The 25,435-nt window shown below is 36.8% G+C and overlaps 3 protein-coding genes across 6 annotated transcripts; 1 reads left to right on the top strand and 2 right to left on the bottom strand.

Annotated features, from left to right (window-relative positions):
* Positions 1-34: 34 nt before the first annotated feature.
* Positions 35-5,263, top strand: LOC103026069 (oocyte zinc finger protein XlCOF6). 2 transcript variants are annotated; one of them, XM_049469343.1, is made up of 4 exons: positions 35-202; positions 1,804-2,065; positions 2,330-2,921; positions 3,075-5,263. In XM_049469343.1, exons 2-4 carry the CDS (start codon positions 1,856-1,858, stop codon positions 4,544-4,546), a joined length of 2,274 nt encoding a protein of 757 aa, XP_049325300.1. In that variant the 5' UTR covers positions 35-202; positions 1,804-1,855; the 3' UTR covers positions 4,547-5,263. The 2 variants fall into 2 exon arrangements, with proteins under 2 accessions (XP_049325300.1, XP_007241285.3); XM_007241223.4 differs by having other exon boundaries at positions 1,799-2,065.
* LOC103027462 (zinc finger protein 501) lies at positions 5,220-11,968 on the bottom strand. 3 transcript variants are annotated; one of them, XM_049469357.1, is made up of 4 exons: positions 11,789-11,968; positions 10,238-10,511; positions 8,941-9,139; positions 5,220-8,483 (listed from the first exon to the last, which is right to left on the bottom strand). In XM_049469357.1, exons 2-4 carry the CDS (start codon positions 10,493-10,495, stop codon positions 7,429-7,431), a joined length of 1,512 nt encoding a protein of 503 aa, XP_049325314.1. In that variant the 5' UTR covers positions 10,496-10,511; positions 11,789-11,968; the 3' UTR covers positions 5,220-7,428. The 3 variants fall into 3 exon arrangements, with proteins under 3 accessions (XP_049325314.1, XP_049325312.1, XP_049325313.1); XM_049469355.1 differs by having other exon boundaries at positions 8,941-9,142; positions 11,789-11,967; XM_049469356.1 differs by having other exon boundaries at positions 8,941-9,142; positions 10,238-10,508; positions 11,789-11,967.
* Positions 11,969-15,734: 3,766 nt separating this feature from the next.
* LOC125785573 (zinc finger protein 2-like) lies at positions 15,735-24,966 on the bottom strand. The gene is made up of 4 exons (XM_049469351.1): positions 24,703-24,966; positions 22,206-22,419; positions 20,109-20,676; positions 15,735-19,050 (listed from the first exon to the last, which is right to left on the bottom strand). The coding sequence occupies exons 2-4, from the start codon at positions 22,413-22,415 to the stop codon at positions 18,122-18,124; spliced, it is 1,707 nt and encodes a 568-aa protein (XP_049325308.1). The 5' UTR covers positions 22,416-22,419; positions 24,703-24,966; the 3' UTR covers positions 15,735-18,121.
* Positions 24,967-25,435: the final 469 nt, after the last annotated feature.

Below are 25,435 nucleotides of genomic sequence, written 5' to 3'. Positions count from 1 at the left end.
TATTTTGAAGTGCTTTTTCTTTCTGGAGACGGAAGTGAGTCGTGTGTTATGGCCGGGCTCGCGATGTTGTGTGTCGAGCGATAAGAGAAAGAGATAAACATGGAAATGACTGAAATAAAACAAAATAAAATAAAATATATAAAATTAATTAAACTACTGTAGAGGTTTAAACGCAAAGAGAAGAGGAGAGTAATCAGAGAAGGTGAGATTAAAATTTATTAATAACTGGGTTTGGGTTGATGTGTTTTAGTGATATTAAGTAAATGCAGCTCTTAAAATGATGAGTTTCTTTAATTTTACTAAATTAAAAACCTCTGGAATATAATCAAGAGGAAGATGGATGATCACAAACCATCAAACCACCAAACTGAACTGCTTGAATTTTTACACCAGGAGTAAAGCAGCATAAAGTTATCCAAAAGCAGTGTGTAAGACTGGTGGAGGAGAACATGATGCCAAGATGCATGAAAAAAACTGTGATTAAAAACCACCAGGATTATTCCACCAAATATTGATTATTTCTGAACTCTTAAAACTTTATGAATATGAACTTGTTTTCTTTGCATTATTTGAGGTCTGAAAGCTCTGCATCTTTTTTTTTGTTATTTCAGTCATTTCTCATTTTCTGTAAATAAATGCTCTAAATGAGAATATTTTTATTTGAAATGTTGTCTGTAGTTTATAGAATAAAACAACAATGTTCATTTTACTCAAACATAAACCTATAAATAGCAAAATAAGCGTAATAAAAAGTCTTCTAAATCACATAAAATGAGTTAAGATTAGCTCTTATTTTTTGCCTCTTATTTTGCCTTACTAGTAGCTCTACTTACATTGGCTCTAGTGTTGCTCTAATCTCGGAGTTTCTATTGTTTCATTGGCATATATTCTTGTTTGTTGGCTGGTTTATTGTAATGGATATAACAGGACTTAATTCGTTTTATGTGCAACAAAACATTAAAAACAAGAAAATATATAATGTCCAATGTAATGGATTTGATTTTAACAATGTTCTTGTGAGATGGCAAAATTTAGTGTATGCAAGGTGTTTTTGAAGAAAAACTGTCATAAAGAAAAAAACACTCATATTTATAAAATCTTACTTTCTAAGAAATCCAAAATAAATGTAAACACAAATGACAGTAAATTAAGAGTTTAATAGATGGAGATGGAGATGGCACTCAGAGAGTTGCAATTTTTTTATTTCAAACAGATTAGCACTAAGCTTCAGCTAAGTTTAGCTAATGTTAGATAGGTAGTTTAACACAACCACTAGTAGGGATTTTAAAAATACATTTTAAAATAACACATTTTAAAAGAAAATCTGTTCTGTAAATATTTAAATAAAAAACATTTAGATTTTTTATGAGATGCGTAACTTCAAAACCAGGTAGTTGTGAGTATTGATAGTACATTTATAGATCATTTTAAGTATTAAAGGGTATAAATTATTGAGGGATGTGGTTTTAATAAATATATATGTATTGATTAGAGTGGCTATTATTAATTGGGGTTAGGGGTATAGATGGTTGAGGTATTGATAAATATGGATATTGATGAATATGGTATAGGTACTTATGAGTATTGATGAGTATGTAATTGTTGGTTGGAATGGGTATGGAATTGATTATATGAATATTGACTGGTATAGGAATTCGTGGTTGCAGTGGTATTGATCAGTATAGATATTGTTAGTTATGCCTATTGATGTAATATTATAGATTGAAATGATTTATTGTGGGTGTATATGGGTATTGATTGGTATGGTAAAATGGGTATATCTGGTTCTGTTCTGAAGTCCAGAACCTACAGTCTCCATCTGCTCAACCCCTGAAGATACCCAGCCCAGTGTGGGATGGAGGTGGGCGGAGTTATGGAGGAGGGCAGAGTCGTTTTGGAGCTCCACATGTTATACGACTCGGAATCGCCCTGCAGCAGGTCTGTAGGAACTGATCTCTCCATGCAGGAGATTGGAAACCTCCAATCAGAAGTGAGGAAGCTGAGAGAGATCATCACCTCCCTGCAGGAGAAGCTGAAGGAACGAGCAGAGGAACTCTATAAAGAGGTCCGGTCTCATTTTTGGGTCGTATTTTATATCGTCCCGTTCACACCTGGCATTACCACACTGCCTGGACGTAGCGTATGGGATTACGATGCTCCTCCAGGTGCACTGAATCCCATTCACACCTGTTCACACTTTTTACTGCACACTTTTGATCACGTCACCCAGGAATCTGGATAATACCAGGTGTAAACCGGGTCTTGGACTTAAAGTAAATAAATTCTACATTTTTATGATGTGTTTTCTCTCTTCTTTGTCTCTTTAAAGGTGGAACCCAGTTTGTGTTCTGCCTGCAAAGTTAAACTGAAGAACACAGAGATACAGAACCTCTCAGGACTTAATCAGAACCCACTGCAGGACGTGGAGGAGGATGTATCCAGTGTGTATTCTGTGTGTAAGACTAAAATAGACTCTGGACTGGACCATGAGAACCTAAACTCACTGGAGGATGTGGAAGAGGCAGAGTCGGAGGATGATGATGGCGGATTCTCTTTGCAGTGCTACACCGACGCTGACCCTGACTCAACCAATTCCAATGACCCAAGCAAGCCCATTCCAACCAATCCCAACCTCAACCCAACCAACCACACCAAGCCCATCCTAACCAATCCCACCGACCCCGACTCCACCAATCCCAAGCCCAACCCAACCAAACCCACTTCCACAGACTGGGTGGAGCCAGGCTGTAATGGTGGACCACAGCATACACTCACCACTCCATTAAAGATGTGCTCGGTGAGACTGATGGACTGTGTAACGGCGGTCTCGAGACTCGTGGACCACCACCAAGTAGAGCAGGAACCGATGGGAAACAACAGAGATGATGTCGATCATGAAGATCCCAGTTTTATTCCCTCTGGTAAACAAATATATTCTAACTTTAGCACTATTAAAATATCCCGGAGTTCTAATCTCTTCCTCTGAGGGGGTTTAAGAGTGAGAATCAGAGGACTGATTTAATGTAGAATTGATGACCCATCATAGCTTGACTATTGCTTTCTTTATCTTTTAGGTGACGAGTCCAGTAATGAAGAAGGCCACGACCGAAAGAAACGCGATCACGTTCAACAGCAAAACCAGAGTTCAGGTCCATCGGATGGCCTGCATGTTGAGAGTGTGTCCCACGGTGGGAAAACTTTCTCCTGTTCTCAGTGTAAGAAAATGTTCGGTAACCGGAAGAACCTTAGGGCGCACGAGAAGAGGCACAATGAGCAGAAGGACTTTCTCTGCGAGGTCTGCGACCTGAAGTTCATCAAGTTGTCAGAGCTGAAAAAGCATAGTTTGATGCACAAGGAAAAGGGCAAGTTCAGGTGTTCAGGCTGCAAGAAGAGCTTCCTCGATTCCTCCTTGTTAAGGAGTCACTCTTGCAATCTTCCTCTTTCAGGTGACAAGACTTGTGACAATGACAGGTCGCCTTCGAGTAAAGGTCACAAACAAAAGAAGTGTGATCTCACTGAACAGCAAAACCAGAACTTTGGGGAAAGTTCAGGTCCGTCGGACGACCTGCAGGTTGAGAATGTGTCTCTGGATGAGAAGACGAAGTCGTTCTCCTGTTCTGTGTGTAAGAAATTGTATGCTAGTCTCAAGTACCTTAAGCTGCACGAGAAGAGGCACAACGAGGTGAAAGACTTCCTCTGCGAAGTCTGCAGCAGGTCGTTCATCAGTTTAACCGAGCTAAAAAAGCACATGTTAATGCACACGGGAGAGGGCAAGTTCAAGTGTCTGGTCTGCGGAAGGAGCTTCCTCAATTTGTCCAGCTTCAAACTTCACTCAGTAAGTCACAGCGATGAACGTGCTTTCAGCTGCGACGAGTGTGGAAGGAAATATAAGGTGAAAGGGTCACTCGTGGAGCACCAGAAGTCCCACACCGGGCTTCAACTGTTTCCGTGCTCCGACTGTGGCAAGACTTTCACCCACAAAAGGTACCTGAAGAAACACATGCTCCGCCACTCCAAGGAGAAGCAGTTCCAGTGCTCCTATTGCCAGAATAAGTTCTCGCAGCTGAACAGTCTGAAGACACATATGCGAATCCACAGCGACGACAAGCCGTACAAGTGCTCTCACTGCGGCAAAGGTTTCAGACATAAGGTGCATATGCAGTGTCATGAGAGAACACATACTGGAGAGAAGCCGTACCTCTGCGCCGACTGCGGGAAGAGTTTCTCCGATCCATCGCATTTCAACGAGCACAAGCGATTGCACACCGGCGAACGGCCTTACGTCTGCACCACCTGCGGCAAGAGTTTCAGCAAGAAGATCACTCTTCGCCAGCATGAGAAAATACACACTGGAGAAAAGCCATATAAGTGCACGGAGTGCGAGAAGACCTTCGCAAGGCCCTGCGTATTCAAAAACCACCTGAGGATTCATACCGGTGAAAAGCCCTACCAGTGCCCCATCTGCAAGGAAAAGTTTACCTTTTTAAGTTCTCTGAACAGCCACAAGAAAAAACATGCTGCAGATATTCCACTCGTGACCACCTGATCAGTAACAGGTAAAGCGAGGTGGGGGAACGGGGATTGTGAAAAAATTGCCTGCATCGGATCCGAATTTCAGCGCTGCAAGAGAAAAATGTCTGTGTAGAATGACATAGTGAAAGAGTAGTAAAATTTGAGTGACAGCATGTGACCATACGACGAGAAGACTAGCATGTTTGACATGCTCGGCGACACGCTCCCTGGCACTGACCTATAGCCATGATTGACAGATTCTTTGCTCCTCCTCGGCAATGACCTACGAACTCAACGCAAGGACGTGGACGACAATTGGTCAGTGACTTGCGTGTGGTGTTGCCTGTTCCCCAAGTAAGAAACAAAATGAAGATGATTGCTTAATTGACATAGTGAACATCGTGAGAGACTAAAAAATTGCGTAGTCTGAGCTTGGAATAAGACAAGGGACAGAATATGCATCTCCCAAAAGACACCGAGGTTCTCCAGGCAGTGGTTTGTACCCACGGACACTTAATCCATGTTCAGAAAGAATAATTTTTAATTGGTCTTTGGGTTTTGTTCCAAATATCAGAGCAGCTCTACTGATGACAACCAGATCCTTACCTCCAGAAACTGTTTAACTGTAAAGATTGTTTTTATTATTTTTGCATACTGTGAAATGCTGTGTGAAACACTCACGGGTGTTAAATTATTACAAAAAGACATGATTTTTACATTTGTTTTTTAATAAAATAAAAATATTGGCATATTGAGTATTTTTCCTTGAAACACTACATGGCCAAAAGATCAGTCAAAAGTCTTAGACTCACACTGAGAACATTGTCTTACTGTACATCTGCGGGAGCAGCCTTCAGCTTTCAAAATAAAAGTCCTTCTCAATGCATTTTGTTGTACCTTTCATTAAACAGTATAAAAATATAAATGTTATGTATGCAGAAACTGAATGTTGAACATGCAGTAATTAATTGTTTTTAGTCACTGGAGAAAAGAATGCATAATGGATACGCGAACAAATGCTTTTTGTACATATTGGAAATATGTACAGCGCCCCCACCAGGCCAACCTTTTAGGATTCTGCAACAAACAACAATGAAAAACAAACAAAAAAAAAAAAAACAGAAATTATGAATTATGTTCAGCCAGTTCAAAATGTTAATCTGTCCATTTGTGAGTTCCTTTATCTCAGTATAAAGACGATAAAATATATTAAAACAATCGTTAAAAAAATAATAAAATACAATTACAGCAAATGTACAGTCCCCTCCCCATCAACACAAGTACAGGCATTTATTCGAGACATGTTTGGTGTCTAAGGTTCCCTTGGAGCTACGATGCTAATGTGGCTAACAAGCAATGGAATCCTATAGTCCACCAATTAGCATGGTGCTAACTCCATATCCAGTCATTGCACAGTCTTGTCAAACCCTCTATAAAAGGGTTCAGTGATCTCCAGCAAACCTGCTGTAGTGTTACACTGTATAGCAGCAAAAATACATACTGGATATAAAAGCCTAACTTCCTCCATTCAATACTTAAAATACATTTTTTTGTATTTTTACTGGATACATACATACAAAGAGCAACATCCAAGTAAGGGACCCTTGCTGCTTACCTCTGCAGTACTGCACTAAAAAAAGTACATACTGGAAGAAGATGCTTTCATCGAGGTTCAAGTATTTAAAAAATACATACCGGAAAAGCTTTACCTCTAATATTTAATACTTGTAAAATACTTAATGGAGAAGAGTTTACTCTGGGTGTAATAATTTGGAATTAAATACTGGACAAAAGCGTTTAGTATGTACAAAAATGTATAGAAGCCATACATACATTTAACATAAAAAAAAAACTTTTAAATACATACTGGGAAACTTTTGGGATTCAACAGGTATAACTTAATGGAGACATTACTAATAGAATACATTTTAGAGACTTACCTCTGAACACATTCTGGAATAAAATTACAAAACAATCGTACTGGATGGAAGCTTACTGCTGCCACAATGTATGCACTGTAGGATATCCTTTCCTCTGGCCTTTAAAAACAAAAGCTTGGCAAAAATTCATACTGGACAATAGCCTTACATCTGTCTTCAGTTGATATAAAGAAATTTTAAATAATAAAATACATACTTACCTATAAGGTACAAAATGTAAAAATAATACATACTGGAGAGACTGTTTCAGATGCATGCATGCAGTTAGCACCATGCTAATTAGTGTACATACGTTTCCAATGCTTGTTAGCTGCATTAGCCAAATATTGGACAAGTAACAAAAAAAGCAGAACATTTGCAGCTATGTCAAGGGTATCAGTTATAAAGTAATGTGTGATATATTGATTAATCTCCAGAAGATCAAAGTGTTTAGCACTAAAAAAACTGCAAAAAAACCCTGCAAAACTCCACTAATAAACGTTCTATTATTCTGTAAAGCTGATTTATACCTTTTAAAAAACGTATCACCTTCTACAGATACAGACATTAACGATGTCAGATATCGACACTGGACCACGATTCCCATATCAGTGCAAAATTTAATTGGACTGGATTATCTGTGTACACTGACTTGCCAAAAGTCATGGGACAGCAGTATGTAAATTAAGTTGATCATGAAGTGATATCTTGGGGAGGGATGGTTTGGGAACATCCGCCCACACTTCTATAAGTTGTGAGGTGATATCTTGTGAGTAAGGTTTGGGAAAGACTGGTAAATTATGGACAGTGCAGCGGGGGGAAATGATGGAGATGATGGAGACCGGCAGTGTCTGGCTAGAATTGATTGTGGGTACAGATGCTAAAGCAACTCTGACAGAAGGTGGACTCACATCCAACTTTAATACTGGTCCCGCTGACTTTTGGTGCATCAGCGTACAATAAAACTGAAATTAGCCAAAAGACTTTCGCTTTTATCTCAAGGATCTGGCGGAGGGCTTTCGCTGAGCTCCTCTGTGGTGTGTTTCTTCTGGTGCGTCACCAAAGATCCGGAGTAGCTGAAGGTCTCCCCGCACACTGAGCAGCGGTACGGACGTTCCCCGGTGTGCACCTCCTGGTGGGCGACCAGCAGCTCTGGCAGGATGAAGGTCTTGTCGCAGCGTGGGCACTCATGCAGCCGCTCGCCGCTGTGCCGTTTCTCGTGGCTGACGAGGTTGTCGGAGCGCGAGAAGCTTTCGCCGCACAGTGAGCAGCTGTAGGGGCGTTCACCGGAGTGTGTCCGGATGTGCTTCTGGAGGTATGGTGGTGTCTTGAAGGACTTCCCGCAGAGGGGACACAGGTAGGGCTTCTCGTCGCTGTGCGTCCGCTGGTGGTTCTTTAGTGCGCCCAGGCGAATGAAGCTCTTGCCGCAGAGGGAGCACAGGTGGGACCGGACATCGCTGTGAATTTTCTGGTGGAAGTAAAGTCCGTCTGGTCTGGAGAAGCTCTTTCCGCACACAGAGCACAGGTAGGGCTTCTCTTTGGTGTGAACCGTCTGGTGAATCTTAAAGTCCTTCTTCTCGTTGAAGCTCTTTCCGCACTCAGAGCAGGAGAATGGGCGCTCTCCGGTGTGAAGCCTCTCGTGTGCCCTCAAACGACCCATCTGCCGGAAGCTCTTGCCGCAGTGGGAACAGGTGTACGGCCTCTCTCCGGTGTGAATTCTCTGGTGCATGATGACGTGGGACTGGCTGGGGAAGCACTTCCCGCAGTACGGACATGGACACATCTCCTTCTTGCTCTCCTTCTTTTTCTGTGGCTCCGGTGCCTTCTCGCCGGTGTGCTTCCTCACATGGTACTTAAGCTGGCCAGACTGGGTGAAGCTCTTGTCGCAGTAGGAGCACTGGTACGGCTTCTCTCCGGTGTGGATGCGGTGGTGAGCGTTGAGGTTTCCGGAGTTGTAAAAACTTTTCTCGCAGTATAAGCAGTGGTAGCGTTTCTCCTTCTTGCCGACCGGGCGCGACGGAGAGTCCTTTTCCCGCTTCCTGCTTTTAGACCCTGAGAGAACAATAGCAATTTAATAAAACGTTACATCATTTGGCGGCAAGACTTAATTTTTTTTAAAGTAACTGTTTGATAGTGTGGGCACTCATTAAGACACTTTAGGAAAAGTTCCTGATTTATTACGATAGTTGTATACATAGAGTTCTTGACTTAAGAACAGTGTTGCATGGTGCAGTTGCAGAAAAATGCAGCCTATATGCAGCTTAAGTGTACAAACGTTTGTTGACATGCCTACTAATATACACATTCAGCTAATTAAGGTTGCACACATTGATGGCACAGATGTGCAAATGCACACATACAGCTTGTCTAGTCCCTGCAATCATTCAAAACGAACTGCCGCCCCCTACAGGACATAATCTAAACTGCTGTTTTCACAAGCCGCTTAAAATAGGGTGGTCCATAAAGCAATAAATATTCTTGTGAATGGACAGTAGATTAGTTTCCTTACGTGGAAGAACAATTTTGAAAACGTCATCTTCTTCCTCCGCCTCTTCATCCAATAAAAGGTCGTCGTGAGCTTCTTCGTCCTCCACAGCGCCCCTGCAGTCCACCAGCCGCACTGAGCACAGCTTTAATCGGGACCGCAAAGTCCGCCTTTCCCCGCCGTTACAGTCCGAGTCCAGACTGGATGGACCGGAATCGTCCACCTGCTGAAGAAAACCATGGAACAATGTCAGAAGAGTGGACACTCTTCAAGAAACTCGGTAATAAAGACAGAAATTCTTTGAAAAATCTTAAAAGCTACATTAGCCCTAGGTCACTATAAATCAGAGTTTCTTTTTGTACACTTCCTACACAAAAGGAAAATCAGAGTCTTTCATTCTAAGGTAAAATAGGCCTGTTAACCCTTTAAAACCAAAGGCCTTATTTTGGTGATCTATAGGTGAGCTGCGAACCATGCAGCTTGATTTAGGGCGTGTCAGTGTGTCTTTGCTATCGTAACAACAGGAAAAAAATACCTTGCACGGCTCGAAGCGGTAAAAAGGTATGTACTCATTCTCTTAATTAATCATGGGTGTGGTTAATTTTGGGCATAACGTGAAATAAACCAATCAGAGTGTCTCTTGCTCATCATTCTCTTTAAGAGAAGAACCAGGTGAGCTCTGTCTTTGGTGGATTGCTATTGTAACGGTGCAGCTACCTGGACGTGTTCAACAAACTCTTCTCAGCAGAGGAAACTGAGCTGCTGGTTGACGCTGTGAAGGAGCTCCAGCAGCTCATTTACGGGAACAGCAATGTTATTTTATTTACTATTCTGTTTATTGTTGATGTAAAAGTTGGGTTTGTGCTGCTGTGTGTTCATGTGTGTGTAATAAGTGGGGGTGTACGCTCGGCTCGGCACAGCGCCTGTGTTACCGAGATAGCGATGAACGTCTGACTGTTGGCGTCTGTCTAGGTTGTATTCAGTCAGTGGAGCTCCTGTGTTTTCTGTTACCAAGATAAACAAGATAAAACTCCAGAAATGTACCTGAACACACCTCATTTCCAGAACACCAAGCCCATCAGTGTAGATATATTCAGAAGATCTGCTGCTGTTTAAACCAGGCAGGAGGAAGGAGTGAAAATAGACTGTTGGCAGGGTGTAAGATAGCAATGAGCATTATGACGCCCCTTGCGCAATATGTAAAATAGGGCCCCAGGTGTATTAAAATTTGGAGATACTTTTTAAAATACAAAGACTACACCCAATTTAGACCCAGAGATCCTGAAGTGGGTGTGGCTTTAGAGAGAGGGGTGGGGCTCACCGTTCTCCTGTGGTTGCGAAACTGCCGCTGTTTAATCTTCTTTATCAGAGACCCCACCCTCTTCCTCAGGAAGTGGTTTTCCTCCTGAATGGTCTCAATGTCGTCCATGGACAGATCTGTCCCCACCGACTTGCTGTCCGGGGTGTTTGGGTCGCAGCGGGTCGGGGACGGTACCGAGGACGTCTCGGAGTCGCAGGACTTTACCGGAGCTGACTCCGCCTCCTCAGACTTCTCCGAAACCAGCAAAGGTTCTGTCATTCTGTCCCGAGTTCTACTGAATCAGAAAAAAACAAGCAGACAAATTATCACCATACAATAAAATAAAACAAAACGTAACTGTACCAACAGAATTAATAGATCTATACCTCTACTAATAAATAACTAAATAACAAAATTGTTACTAATAAATAACAATAGTAACGTAAACCTAAAACTGTGCTAATATAGATTAATATAATTATACTGCTATCTAAATACAACCATAACAAATTGAATATATGTACTATTATATAACTATAACTGTTCTAAAATAGAACTATAGCTTTACTAATATATAACTACAATACTACAATAAAATTATAACTGTAATAATATAAAACTGCAACAATACTACAGTAAAATTATAATTGTACAAATATAGGACTACAATATTAATGCATAAATCCAACTGTGTTAATATTAGAACTATAGCTGTATTAAAAAGATTATTGTACTATAATAGAACTATTAGTGTACTAACACAGAACCACAACAACAGTAACATAAAACTGTATATAACTTTAACTAAACTAAAATAGAACTGTATATAGATATAACTTTACAAAACTAGAACTGTAGATATAACTGTACTAAAATAGAACTGTATATATAACTATAACTCTACTTAGATATATAACGATAACTGTACAAAACTAGAACTGTAGATAACTGAAACTGTACTAAAATTGATCTGTATATAACTACAACTACTAAATAGATCTATTTTAGTACAGTTATAGTTATATACAGTTCTATTTTAGTACAGTTGTAGTTGTATACAGTTCTATTTTAGTACAATTATAGTTATATACAGTTCTGTTAAAATAGAACTGTACAAAATTATAACTGTATTAAAATAGATCTGTATATAACTATAACTGTACAAACATAGAACTGTACATAATTATAACTGTTCTAAAACAAGTGGGTATAATGTGGGCAGGTGTATTTGTACAGGTGTTTATTATTTTATATTTATTATATTATTTAATATAAATTAAATACTGATTTTATACTTATTTATACATATAACATCAGAACTGCTCTTATTATTTACTCTCTGCATCTTATTAGTGCTGGAAAATAATAAACTTTATAAAACTGTTAAATTAAAGTGTAGAGAGATTATATTTATTAAGATAAATAATATTATAACTGATATCTGATGAGTTAATATGCAGTAAATGGTTAATATTTGCACTCCTCGACCATCCTGCTGCTAATAATCCTCTAAATCAAAGATTCGGTTCCACTATAAGCTCTATAAAACCCTGAATAAAGAGTTAAACTCACCCGACCCGCCTGTTCACACCTACAACCCAACAATCCGCTTTATTTCACTATTAGTTACAGTTACCAACCAACAGCAACCTAAACACCAGCTCACCAGCACTCACACTGAGGGAAATTCACACACTGTCACAATAAAAGTCCCCCCAAACAGAAAGAGCAGGAAAAAAATAATAAAAATAACAATTCTATTACCACTACTACTACTACTACTACTACTACTACTAATAATAATAATAATAATAATAATAATAATGATAGTATGACGTCTTCATAAAATGTACAACATTTAAACATGTTATCCAAATTAAGTGTAGAGGTATTTGTGTATAGAAGTTTAGGGGCTAGGTTTGGTTAAATCTTTGCAGAGTCTAGTCTTTAAGTATTTAATTACATGTAGAAATGCAGTCTAATGATAATTGTAAACTTGTATGAAGTCCTAATAAAAATAATTTCCAATAAAAAAAAATCCCTGTACAGGTACTTAGAGGTAGTGTGTAATATTTGAATACATGTATTAATGCTGTGTATTAAATTAGATTAAGTAGTGTTTAGTCTGTTTAGAACTTTATTAATATAGAACTCAAACTGTATTAATATATAACCAGGACTGTATTAATATAAAACTAGAACTGTACTAATATAGAACTAGAACTTTATTAATACAGAACTAAAATTGTACTAATATAGAACTGCACTAATATAAAACTACAACTGTACTATTATAGAACTAAAACTGTACTAATATAAAACTACAACTGTACTATTATAGAACTAAAACTGTACTAATATAAAACTAAAACTGTACTAATATAAAACTAAAACCGTATTAATATAGAACTAAAACTGTACTAATATAAAACTAAAACTGTATTAATATAGAACTAAAACTGTACTAATATAAAACTAAAACTGTATTAATATAGAACTAAAACTGTACTGATATAAAACTAAAACTGTACTAATATAAAACTAAAACCGTATTAATATAGAACTAAAACTGTACTAATATAAAACTAAAACTGTATTAATATAGAACTAAAACTGTACTGATATAAAACTAAAACCGTATTAATAAAGAACTAAAACTGTACTGATATAAAACTAAAACCGTATTAATATAGAACTAAAACTGTACTAATATAAAACTAAAACTGTATTAATATAGAACTAAAACTGTACTGATATAAAACTAAAACCGTATTAATAAAGAACTAAAACTGTACTAATATAAAACTAAAACCGTATTAATATAGAACTAAAACTGTACTAATATAAAACTAAAACCGTATTAATATAAAACTAGAACTGTACTAATATAGAACTAGAACTTTATTAATACAGAACTAAAATTGTACTAATATAGAACTGCACTAATATAAAACTACAACTGTACTATTATAGAACTAAAACTGTACTAATATAAAACTAAAACTGTACTAATATAAAACTAAAACCGTATTAATATAGAACTAAAACTGTACTAATATAAAACTAAAACTGTATTAATATAGAACTAAAACTGTACTGATATAAAACTAAAACTGTACTAATATAAAACTAAAACTGTATTAATATAGAACTAAAACTGTACTAATATAAAACTAAAACTGTATTAATATAGAACTAAAACTGTACTGATATAAAACTAAAACCGTATTAATAAAGAACTAAAACTGTACTGATATAAAACTAAAACCGTATTAATATAGAACTAAAACTGTACTAATATAAAACTAAAACTGTATTAATATAGAACTAAAACTGTACTGATACAAAACTAAAACTGTATTAATATAGAACTAAAACGGTACTATTATAGAACTAAAACCGTATTAATATAGAACTAAAACTGTATTAATATAGAACTAAAACTGTATTAATATAGAACTAAAACTGTACTGATATAAAACTAAAACCGTATTAATATAGAACTAAAACTGTATTAATATAGAACTAAAACTGTACTAATATAAAACTAAAACTGTATTAATATAGAACTAAAACTGTATTAATATAGAACTAAAACTGTACTGATATAAAACTAAAACCGTATTAATATAGAACTAAAACGGTACTATTATAGAACTAAAACTGTATTAATATAGAACTAAAACTGTACTGATACAAAACTAAAACTGTATTAATATAGAACTAAAACTGTACTAATATAAAACTAAAACTGTATTAATATAGAACTAAAACTGTACTAATATAAAACTAAAACTGTACTAATATAAAACTAAAACTGTATTAATATAGAACTAAAACTGTACTAATATAAAACTAAAACTGTATTAATATAGAACTAAAACTGTACTGATATAAAACTAAAACTGTATTAATATAGAACTAAAACTGTACTAATATAAAACTAAAACTGTACTAATATAAAACTAAAACTGTATTAATATAGAACTAAAACTGTACTAATATAAAACTAAAACTGTACTAATATAAAACTAAAACTGTATTAATATAGAACTAAAACTGTACTAATATAAAACTAAAACTGTATTAATATAGAACTAAAACTGTATAATATAGAACTAAAACTGTACTAATATAAAACTAAAACTGTACTAATATAAAACTAAAACTGTATTAATATAGAACTAAAACTGTACTAATATAAAACTAAAACTGTACTAATATGCAACTACAACTGTACTAATATAGAACTAGAACTGTGTTAATATAGAACTAAAATTGTACTAATATAGAACTAAAACTGTATGAATAAAAAAACTAAAACTGTACTTATATAAAACTAGAACTGTACCAATATAGAACCAGAACTGTATTAATTTTGAACTACAACTGTACTAATATAGAACTACAACTGTACTAATATAGAACTACAACTGTACTAATATAGAACTACAACTGTACTAATATAGAACTACAACTGTACTAATATAAAACTAAAATTGTATTAATATAGAACTAAAATTGTACTAATATAAAACTAAGACTGTATTAATATAAAACTAAAACTGTATTAATATAGAACTAAAACTGTATTAATATAGAACTAAAACTGTATTATATAGAACTAAAACTGTACTAATATAAAACTAAAACTGTACTAATATAAAACTAAAACTGTACTAATATAGAACTAAAACTGTACTAATATAAAACTAAAACTGTATTAATATAGAACTAAAACTGTATAATATAGAACTAAAACTGTACTAATATAAAACTAAAACTGTACTAATATAAAACTAAAACTGTACTAATATGCAACTACAACTGTACTAATATAGAACTAGAACTGTGTTAATATAGAACTAAAATTGTACTAATATAGAACTAAAACTGTATTAATAAAAAAACTAAAACTGTACTTATATAAAACTAGAACTGTACCAATATAGAACCAGAACTGTATTAATTTTGAACTACAACTGTACTAATATAGAACTACAACTGTACTAATATAGAACTACAACTGTACTAATATAGAACTAAAATTGTATTAATAAAGAACTAAAACTGTACTTATATAAAACTAGAACTGTGTGTTATCTCAATCAGTAGCCAGAGTCCGAGAGAGAGCAGTGATTCTGCCTAGCATGCTTCACATGTATGGGATGAGGAATGCTCTGTTCCTCGCGCTCCTAAACTTGGGGAAAAAACTGGGTTAATTTTTTAAAAACACAATAAAAGTCTGTTTTTACAGATTTGTATCATTGTAATATTTTTAATATAACATTGAAATAACACATGGAATTACTCCAATCAATCAACCACACGTGAACCTCATTAGAGGAGGCACATGCTCCATTATTTAACCACTAAGGCACACTTAGTAATTCTGATGATATTTCCCACATTTTTCAAGCTGAGCTTCGTATCTGTATTAATTTAAAATAAGCAATAATTTTATACATCAACTTTTCTTACTTTTAAACCCATAAAAAGACCAGAATCAACCAGGGGGTTTTGAACATTTCATCATATTAATTTAATCAGTTCTTATAGTTTCATCCTGGAAGGCCTGACCAAGTTTACGGCTTTTTCCCACGAACAATTCGAAACATCGCAAAATAACATAATGCACAAATAAGCCTTGAACGCAACAATAAAAATGATAAAAAATTACACAGAGACACAAAAAAACAGTATCCCTTTTCAAACACAAGTAAAAACACAAAAAACGTTGATTATCTTTTCGTTAAAGCCAACGTTATCCTGCGTTATTTTTACATCAAAAACAAAGAAGTGAAAGCGAGTTGGTAACCGGTACTTGTAGCTAACACTACTGTTGTTAGTTACATCCCCTCCAGTGTAAAACATCAGACACCATAAAATTATCTGACTGATTAATAATTTGCTAATTTTACGATAAAACTGGGAAATCAATCTGTAAACAATTCTTAATTTCTTAAATTTCGAATTTTCCCAGAAAAGTACTTTTTGCATTGGAAAGCAGCTTTACAGACCTCACTCAGACTTAACATAGCAGGCGTGTTTTCCAGTATGTATTTACTGACGTTATTTACTGATATGGCTCATCCTCGGTATGAATTGATTATGTTAAAAGTTCCTGTGACGCTTCAGCAATCAAAGCTTACTTACAAATTAGAGCAACAGCAGATTGCTCCAACAGCAGATCCAGGATGTATTCACTGCAGCTCAATATTGGTAGGGTTAGTCCACGGTATGAATTAATGGAAGGGCTTGTTTTCAGTAAGACTTGAATGACCTTGAATGTTGGTCAACAGCAGAGCTTTTCTCCAGTATGAATTCACTGGTACAAACATGTTGTGTATGAATTAACATTGCAACAGTGAAGCTTAAACAAACCCAAACAAAACTGGCTTAAAACTTAGAGAACCAGCAGATATTTGAGACTTGAGATGTTCTCCAGTGTGTATTTACTGGTGCCCATAGTGGTGGTGCTCTGCCTCGGTAGGAATTACTGATCCAAACATTAATTTTGACAAAACAGCAAAGCTTTGTGCTAATTATTGGTGGATGGATCAGAGTCTTTTCCTAAGAAAAAACAAGGAAAAGGTTTCTATCCGGTATGAATTCTCAGTCGAAACTACAGCGTTAACGTGTGCAGTTACAAAAATCCTCAAAAACGTACAATTATCACCATGTGTTTTCTTTTCACCCTGTGAAAAACAATCGAAACCAAAACAACATTTCTTTAAATACTGCGAAAAATAATCAACCGAACTGCACAGGACCTCCACCAATGCATGCATTCATTAATTACAGAGATTTATCAAAAACGGTTGCATATTTAAACTGCTTTGCTCAACTATTCTTAGCATTTTTGTGCAAACAAATGAAACAAAATGAAATAATAATTCGTAACTCCCAAAACAGCAGTTTTAGTTTTAGTTTAGATTCAGTACCTATGAGGCTTAATTAATAATTATAATAATAATTTCAACAATAATTAACAATATAAACAATTTCATTAAACAAGTGTGAACCTGACAGGACAACGTTAAAAAAACAAATAATTCATATTAAAAAACAAACAACCGTTAAAAAAAAAATAATCTGTAATATCTGTTTATAACTGCAGATTCAGAAAGGCAAAAGCAGAAATGACAAATTTAAAATACAGGAATTCAGTAGATTATCAATTTTATAGGTAATGGAGATGAATCAAGTTGTATTATTCTTTAATAGAACTGGATTTGATTGGATGACACCATGTTTTAACCCTTAAACTGAAACTGAACTGAAACTGAACTGAACTTAAACCTACAGAATTCCCTTACTTTATTTGTGATTATAATTCTACAGAAATATATTTTGCATTTTCTCACTGAATAATGTCAACTGAGTTTGAATTTCTACATCTGTATCAATGTTAAAAATGTTTTTAAAAATTGGCCGACCGTTTACACTGGTTTTATACCGATTCAGAATGGGGACTTTTATTGTGGCATCGTTCTCTGGTCAAAGATAAGGCATAACATAAAAGTTCATGCAAGAAATTAGTCTATTTTCCCTCCAACCAAAGGCAAAAACTGTTTGAATACTTTAAAATACTTGTTTAAAAGAATCAGGCCCTACATTAGGAGTGGGCAATTTGTTTTTAATTTTAAAGTGATATACGTTATACATTTATTTCTGAGCATATTTTTAGTATATTGCCAAACGCACAACTACTTTTTTTTAACTACTATTCTTGATGAATTGGATGAAATGCATCCGATGCAAAAAAAAAGATGTATTAAACTGCATTGGGTTGTATTTGGATAAAATTTGATAAGATTTTGCTCTGCTGCCTTTTACCTTTTTATGTGTGCATTAAAAAAAATCTAATTCTGATAAATATCGTGCATCATGAGGATATAGTTTCTATATATAATCAGTCAGGATACAATGTTCTTTTACCGCCACATCGCCTGAATACGGTACCGCAGACTCTCCTTGGTTTGCATGTTGCACAGATAAGTCCGGGCAGAGTGTGAAAGCCTTCTCTACAGAATGTAACCTCTGGTGCATCTTCAGCTTGGAGGCTCTGGTGAACTGCTTGCCACACTCGCCGCACTGGTAGGGCTTCTTGCCGGTATGAACTATCTGGTGCCGGCGGAGGGAGGACAGGTGGGAGAAGTCTCGCCCGCAGATGGGGCAGTTGTAGGGTCTCTCGCCGGTGTGGACCCGCCAGTGGCTCTTCAGGTACAGCGCCTGGGAGAACTCCTTGCCGCAGACCGGGCAGCCGAACGGCTTCTCTCCGGTATGAATTGTCTGGTGGATCTTCAGCATGGACGCTCTGGCGAACTGCTTGCCGCAGTCGCCGCACTGGTACGGTTTCTCCCCGGTGTGCACCCGCTGGTGGCGCCGGTAGGCGGACGGCTGGCAGAAGCTCTTGCCGCAGACGTGGCAGGCGTACGGCTTCTCGCCGGAGTGGATCCTCATGTGAATCCGGAGGTTCAGCGCCTGCAGGAACTGCTTGCCGCACACGGAGCAGGTGAAGTCGTTCTCGCCGGCGTGAGCCTTCATGTGGGACTGCAGTCTGAACAGCGTGGTGAAACCCTCTCCGCACTGGTCGCAGTGGTGAGGCTTCTCCTCCTTGTGAACCTCCAGGTGTTTGAGGAAGTCCGAGTGCAGGGTGAAGCTCTGGTCGCACATGGAGCAGCAGTACGGCACGTCCCCGTCGCCGACGCCCTGCTGCTGCTGCTGCTGATACCGGGGACTCGCCGAGTTCCGCCTCGGCCGGTGGTCCGGCCCGTCTATCGGCGGGAAAGGCATGCCCCCCATTTCAGAGTACGGGTGTCGGAAGTCACCTAAAAAATTCGGGAGAGGAAAATGGAAAATGAAACAGAATTCCATAATTAAAACTTTTGTAGAAGCCAAACAACCAACCAGTGAAGAAAATGACTACAAGCAGAGTTCATACACGTTTAACCCCAAAATTTCTGTGATTTTTTTTTCTTTTCAACCATCAGTGAACATGAACATAAAACCAAAAATCAACTAAAACTATAATCGAAATTGATTCTAGTGAGCCTAAAATTAATCTCACACACAATCTTTAATAATAAAATATGCGTCAGATCCTGAGAGTTCTGTTGTTTAGAGGCTAAATTACTGATGTTTTTGTAGCTCAAAATAGATTTTCTCCATTAATAAACAGAAACACAACAATTTGTAGCCCAAATTTCCATGACTTTTCCACACTTTCTGGGTATTTTTATTTTACCAGAACTTATTCAGACCTGGAAATTGTTATTTTTAAGGATTTTTCACGACCATACGAACCCTGCAGAAGTGACAATGACAGTCTCGTGTTTCTTCACATAAATCATTAATTTTAATTTTCATTTTATTGTCAGAGACTTATCGCTTTCTAGATCTCAACCATATTTTTAGATAGAAAACAAAATATTGTCCAAAGTAAATCACCCTAAATCTACTCGGGCCTGAGTTTATGTATTTTAAAAATACACAACTGTACATTGACGCTTTCGTCGAATGTTTGTAGGTGAACTTAAAAAATGTGGTATTTGTCACAAATACTTTCCAGTATTTCCATTAAAAATGAACTTTTACTTTAAATTAATTTAAACTACTGTTTTCAAACCAATTAGGTGTGCAATAATTTTGTGCTGGATGTAGATCAAACATTTTAGTTTTTCAAACAATTGTTTGAGAAATGTAAACATTATGAATTGTTTCTCTAATTTACAGGCCAATGTGGAGGATGCATCAAAGCTTTTACAGGAAAGAGCATTTTGAAATAAGTGAGCAGGAAACTACTCCCTAATTTTCTCAATTTCAATTGCTTGTTAAGAGTTACCCGATAAATAAAATAGTTCTACTGTAGTAATTATAACAAAATTACCTGTAGGAACGAAATCCTCATCCTCTTCATCGTCCTCGCCGTCTTCGTTGTCCTCTTCGGTCTCATCACTTCCGTTATCTATCATTGGTATTTCCTCTTTCACGTCTCCGTTCAGGTCCGGTATGGCTTTGAAGTCGATGAGTCCGGCTGAGCAGGTCTTGAACAGGTTCTGGACGACCTCCTGGAGTCCGATATCGTGTACTGGGAGGATTTCTTCTACTGGTTCTTCTTTACAGATTATGGGAAATCCCATCAGGCCCATCGGGAGACGAGGTTCGTACTGGGTTTGGACGGTGTTGGTTTCGAGTTCGCACAGCTTACTCAGAGAGGGCTCTACCTCCATCTTAGGGAGTGGCAGGTCTTGGTCTCCACTGATGCTTTCACCTCCTTCACTGTTTTCACTGGTTTCAATTATTTCATTACTCTCAAACGCTTCACTACTTTCAACGATTTCGTTGTTTTCATTATTTATATTTTTTTCACAGCTGTTGGTGTTTTCGTCGACCTGTACAACTACCAGATCTTCACTCGTACAGCCGAACGATGGAGTGATGGCATGCTCCACTTCCTGCAGTAACCAAGAACATAATTATAACCAAAACATAATTATTCCCAAGAATAAAGAAATCTATAGAGACAGGTATTTGACAGGATTACCCAATAAAAAAATTCACCCCATTCAGTAACTGTCCATTATCCAGCTAAAAGATACTATCCTAGCCCTGAACAGCTTATAACATTAGCTGAGATAACTTTGCATCAGCATTTTTTTTTGTTTACCAAGTAGCTGATTTATTATTAGAAATGCATTGCTGAGGTAACTTTATGATTATAAACTCTTTGCTGAGGTAAATTTATGATTAGAATAGCACTCCTGAGGTAAATGTATGACTAGAATAACAATACAGAGGTAAATACATTATTAGAATCACATTGCAGAGGTAAATTTATGATTTGTATAGCGCTACTGCAGTACATTTATGATTAGAACAGCATGACCAAAATTTAACTACTTATAAAATAACGAATACAACAGATTTACTGAGGCAAATTTGTCATTTAATAGAAATACTGACGTAAATGGATGATTGGAATATCACTGCTGAGATAAATGTATGATTACAATAACAATTCTGAGGTAAATATAAAATTAGAATAGCATTTGAGGTAAATACATGATTAGATTAACATTGCTGAGGTAAAAGTATGATTATTATTGCACTAATGCTGTGTTCTTATGATTAAAACAGTACTGTTGGGGTAAATTCATGATTATTATTGCACTAATGCGGTAATTTTATTATTAAAACAGTACTGCTGAGGTAAATTCGTAATTATTATGGCACTTATGTTGTGATTTTATGATTAGAACAGTACCGTTGAGGTACATATATGATTTGAATAGCAATACTGAGGTAAATGTATGATTAGAAGAACAATGCTGAGGTACAGGTATTACTGAAAGAGCACTGCTGAGGTAAAAAAAAAAAAAATACTGTTATGGTTATTTTATTATTAGAACAGTACTGCTGAGGTACATGTATGATTAGAAGAACAATGATAAGGAAAAAAAACTATTGAGGTAAATGTATGATTATTATTGGACTAATGCTGTGATTTTGTAAAACAACACTACTGCTGAGGTAAATTCATGACTATTATTGCACTTATGCTGTGAATTTTGAATTTAGTTAGAACAGCCCTGTTGAGGTACATATATGATTTGAATAGCAATACTGAGGTAAACGTATGATTAGAAGAACAATGCGGAGGTAAAAGTATTACTAAAAGAACAATGCTGAAGTAAAAAAATACTGCTGAGGTAAATGTATGCCTAAAATTGCAATGCTAAGATACATTTTAAAAGGAAAAGTAGTGGGGAAAAAGCAAAAATAATGAAATCATATGGAAAGGAATAATTTCTATAAATAAATGATTTTGACTAAAATCAATCTGCATGGCTTTAGCCAATCAACATTAGTATAAAATCAACACACACTAAATACAAGGTCCACGTTCTACCTGGAGTAAAGTCTAATTTCACTCCAGTAGGAATTGAACCTCCTCCACCTTTATAAAACAGGAACCAGCTCATACCTCAGCTTTGATCTCCACCATCCCTCCCTGCCGTTGCTCCGACCGCAGCCTGGCCACCTCCTTCCTCAGCTCAGCCACCTCCACCTGCAGACGCTCCACCTCCAGCATGGACAGGTCGGTACCCAGACCTACCGACCTGCTCCTCCGGCAGGGGTCCACTCCGCCCCCTCCACCCCGTCCGGCGCCGGACGCCTCCGAATAACCGGACATCCCTCTGCAGGAGAGAACAGGAGTCTGATTAAACTACAATTAAAGATCAGACAGCAGATCCAGGCGAGGAGCAGTAGCTCGTATCTCCTCTCCGGGAACTGAAGGAGCCGAGACACTGCGCAGCTCAATAAAATCCACACGCCGTTGCCAGGCAGTTGCTAGGGTGTTGCTAGGTGGCTGCCGGGCGTTTGCTCTGGTATCCCAGGTGGCTGCAATGCGGTTGCTAGGCAGCTGATCTGCTTTCCAATGTGGTTGCTATGCTGCTGCAAATGGTTGCTAGGCAGTTGCTATGCTATCCCGAGTGATTGCTATGGTAACCCAGGTGGGTTTTCATCCAGGCAGCGGCGGCAGCAGCAGCAGCTGTTCTGCTTGTTTGCAAAGGTAATGTGCAACCACTAATACTACTGACATTAATAATACTAATAAAAACAACAATATAAATGATATAAATCTGTTATAACCATTAAACACTTTATTGTATCATCTCGTGTTTTATGCCAAGCTTTATTTTATTTCTTAATCTTCTCATATTATTTTGTATATTTTTGTTGTTTTACTGTCTGACTTTAACTTTAATCACTTACATAAAATAATTTTAAGAAAAACACCTTGCAATTTTTACAGCTAACTGTTTGTTCCACTGTTGCTGAGGTATCTCAGGTGGATTCAAGAACTTGGCAATGTGATACAGGAGTTAGAATTCAATATCTCTCACTATATTGTGTTTATGTAGGCAAATATTAAAATAACACATTTTAAGAAAACCCTAATAGTATATAAAAACACACATTTCTAAAATCTGTGTAAAAGGAATGAACAACACTGCTCACTCGTGGGAAGGTTTAAACACAACACTGAATATTTTTAAATCATTTTTGTGTTTTTGAAAATTAATACAGTATTCAAATACAAAATATTGCAATGCTTTGATATATTGATATTTTTTACACCCTACACAAAACCATTGTTTTGGCAATATCTCCTTCCAGAAACATTTGGGATAAACTAAATTTTTGCTCTTTTAAGAGCATCTTATTCTACCGACATGTTAACAATACAGTAGTATTAATAACGTTTTTGCTTTAAAAAAAACACTTTTAAAGAGTAATTCAATCATATAATAAATCATATTTTAAAATATTAAGACATTGAAATTCTGGAATATAAAAATAGTTAGATATCCTATATAATCTCACCATTACAAAAACACACATCACAATGTGTTTGTGCTCTGGTTGAAGCTCATATACCTCCTTACTCTCTTTATTGTGAACAACTGTATTTAATAAAGTTATTAAATATTAGTAATAATAAATATGAATACAATGTTATTGCAGATCTACTGTAGAGTGCAGGGTTTGGGTTTAAATCTGTGGTTTCTTTTTTTGTATATATATATGAGCTGTATTTAGGGAGCAGTGTGTAATTAGGGTTTTTACAACTATGCGGTTGCCAGGCAGCGGCTCTGCTTTCCTGAGTGCTTGCTGCGCTGTTGCTAAGGTCTCCTAGGTGGTTGCTAGGCAGTTGCTGGGCGGCTGCTATGCAGCTCTTAATGTTTGCTATGCCATTAGGGGTGGTTGCTAGGCAGCCGCTCTGCGGTTCTGCGGCTCCAAGTGGTTGCTATGGTAGCCGAGGTGTTTTTTTTTTCTTGAGCTGGGCGGTGGCTGTGGTGTTCGTTTACGCAACGTGATTTAACCCTTCATATACCTGATTTTACTGTTTAATGATGTTACTTTTTAACAATTGTACAGCATGTAAAGAAAACAAACAAACCAATAAAAAATGACTTGTGTATCTTTTTAGTTTTTAAGACATTTCACTTCAATCAGATTTCATTTCATTCTATATAATTCTGAATATAAAAAAACGGATCAGAGTCTGATTTTTTTTTTTTTTTTTAGTTTGACCGCACCGGCTCAAAACAGACACGCCGGTTGCCAATAGCAACCAAACACACACAAAAACAGTATCCTTAGCATGGCTAGCATTAGCTTTTGTATGCTTAGCTATTAAATGTTGGGGTTTGACATTGCAGAACCCGGATTAATCATTTAACAGAAGTGTAGCATCTTATTGAACAGTTTCAGCCCCCAAATAAAACGAATTAAAAACAGAACAAAAGAGAAAACCACAAAATAAGCCCCGCCTACATGACCGCCCCAATGCCTGTCAATCAAACAGGCTAGTTGCAGTCTTAGCTTCAGCTTCACCCAGTCTGTACAGGTATTTTACTTAATCTGGATTTAAAACAGAGATATGAATGTAATAATCCGGATCAGACTCTTACCCCACAGCCCGTCAGTCCGCCCGGAGTACGGCCGCTGTATCCCGGGGTCCCTCTGGACCGGATCCGCCACAAACACGCTAACAATCCCCCACTAACCAGAACCGGTCCCGATCCTAAACCACCGGGAATCCGAGTTCAGATCCGGATTATTCCATCCAGAGCTCTCCGGCGGCAGAACCGAGCCCGAACCGCGAGCAGTTCCACAGACAGTCCGCACTGATCCGCTCTGGGTGGAGACACAAACGCTACCGACTTCTATACGGAAGTGGCGGGAGAAGCACTTCAAAATAAAAGTCTCGAAAGGAAACATGAATACAACTCTGTAAAAAAATAAGAGAGCAAAAAAAAAAAAAAAGAGTTTCTGAATCAGTTTCTCTGATTTTGCTATTTATAGGTTTATGTTTGAGTAAAATGAACATTGTTTTATTCTGTAAACTACAAACAACATTTCTCCCAAATTCCAAAAATATATATATATTAACATTTAGAGCATTTATTTGCAGAGCTGTATGTGCTTTTATTAGCAAATATAACAATTATTATCAGTGTATAAACAATTATTATCTTAACCAGTTCCTCACGTTTGAACATGCAGGCATAAATATTTTATAATTATTTTTATTGTTGTATATAGCACCTTTCATTCATCCACTGTTAAATAGGTATAATTAGATAAGTTGATTTAACGTAAAATGCATTGAAACAGTTAATTTCCGGCGTTAGAATTGCTTAA

Source organism: Astyanax mexicanus, chromosome 21, assembly GCF_023375975.1.
Source record: "Astyanax mexicanus isolate ESR-SI-001 chromosome 21, AstMex3_surface, whole genome shotgun sequence".
NCBI classification, from domain to species: domain Eukaryota; kingdom Metazoa; phylum Chordata; class Actinopteri; order Characiformes; family Acestrorhamphidae; genus Astyanax; species Astyanax mexicanus.
Note: the sequence above shows the minus strand (reverse complement) of the source record. Positions and strands in the feature narration are given on the sequence as shown.

Excerpts from the sequence above, each read along its gene's own strand:
- LOC103026069 (XM_049469343.1), top strand. The coding sequence starts at position 1,856 with ATGGAGGTGGGCGGAGTTATGGAGGAGGGCAGAGTCGTTTTGGAGCTC. Across the intron at positions 2,066-2,329 it reads CAGAGGAACTCTATAAAGAG|GTGGAACCCAGTTTGTGTTC; the intron begins GTCCGGTCTCAT and ends GTCTCTTTAAAG. Across the intron at positions 2,922-3,074 it reads TCCCAGTTTTATTCCCTCTG|GTGACGAGTCCAGTAATGAA; the intron begins GTAAACAAATAT and ends TTTATCTTTTAG.
- LOC103027462 (XM_049469355.1), bottom strand. The coding sequence starts at position 10,495 with ATGACAGAACCTTTGCTGGTTTCGGAGAAGTCTGAGGAGGCGGAGTCA. Across the intron at positions 9,143-10,237 it reads TTCGCAACCACAGGAGAACG|CAGGTGGACGATTCCGGTCC; the intron begins GTGAGCCCCACC and ends GGTTTTCTTCAG. Across the intron at positions 8,484-8,940 it reads TTTCAAAATTGTTCTTCCAC|GGTCTAAAAGCAGGAAGCGG; the intron begins GTAAGGAAACTA and ends TTGTTCTCTCAG.
- LOC125785573 (XM_049469351.1), bottom strand. The coding sequence starts at position 22,415 with ATGTCCGGTTATTCGGAGGCGTCCGGCGCCGGACGGGGTGGAGGGGGC. Across the intron at positions 20,677-22,205 it reads TGGTGGAGATCAAAGCTGAG|GAAGTGGAGCATGCCATCAC; the intron begins GTATGAGCTGGT and ends TGGTTACTGCAG. Across the intron at positions 19,051-20,108 it reads TGAGGATTTCGTTCCTACAG|GTGACTTCCGACACCCGTAC; the intron begins GTAATTTTGTTA and ends CGAATTTTTTAG.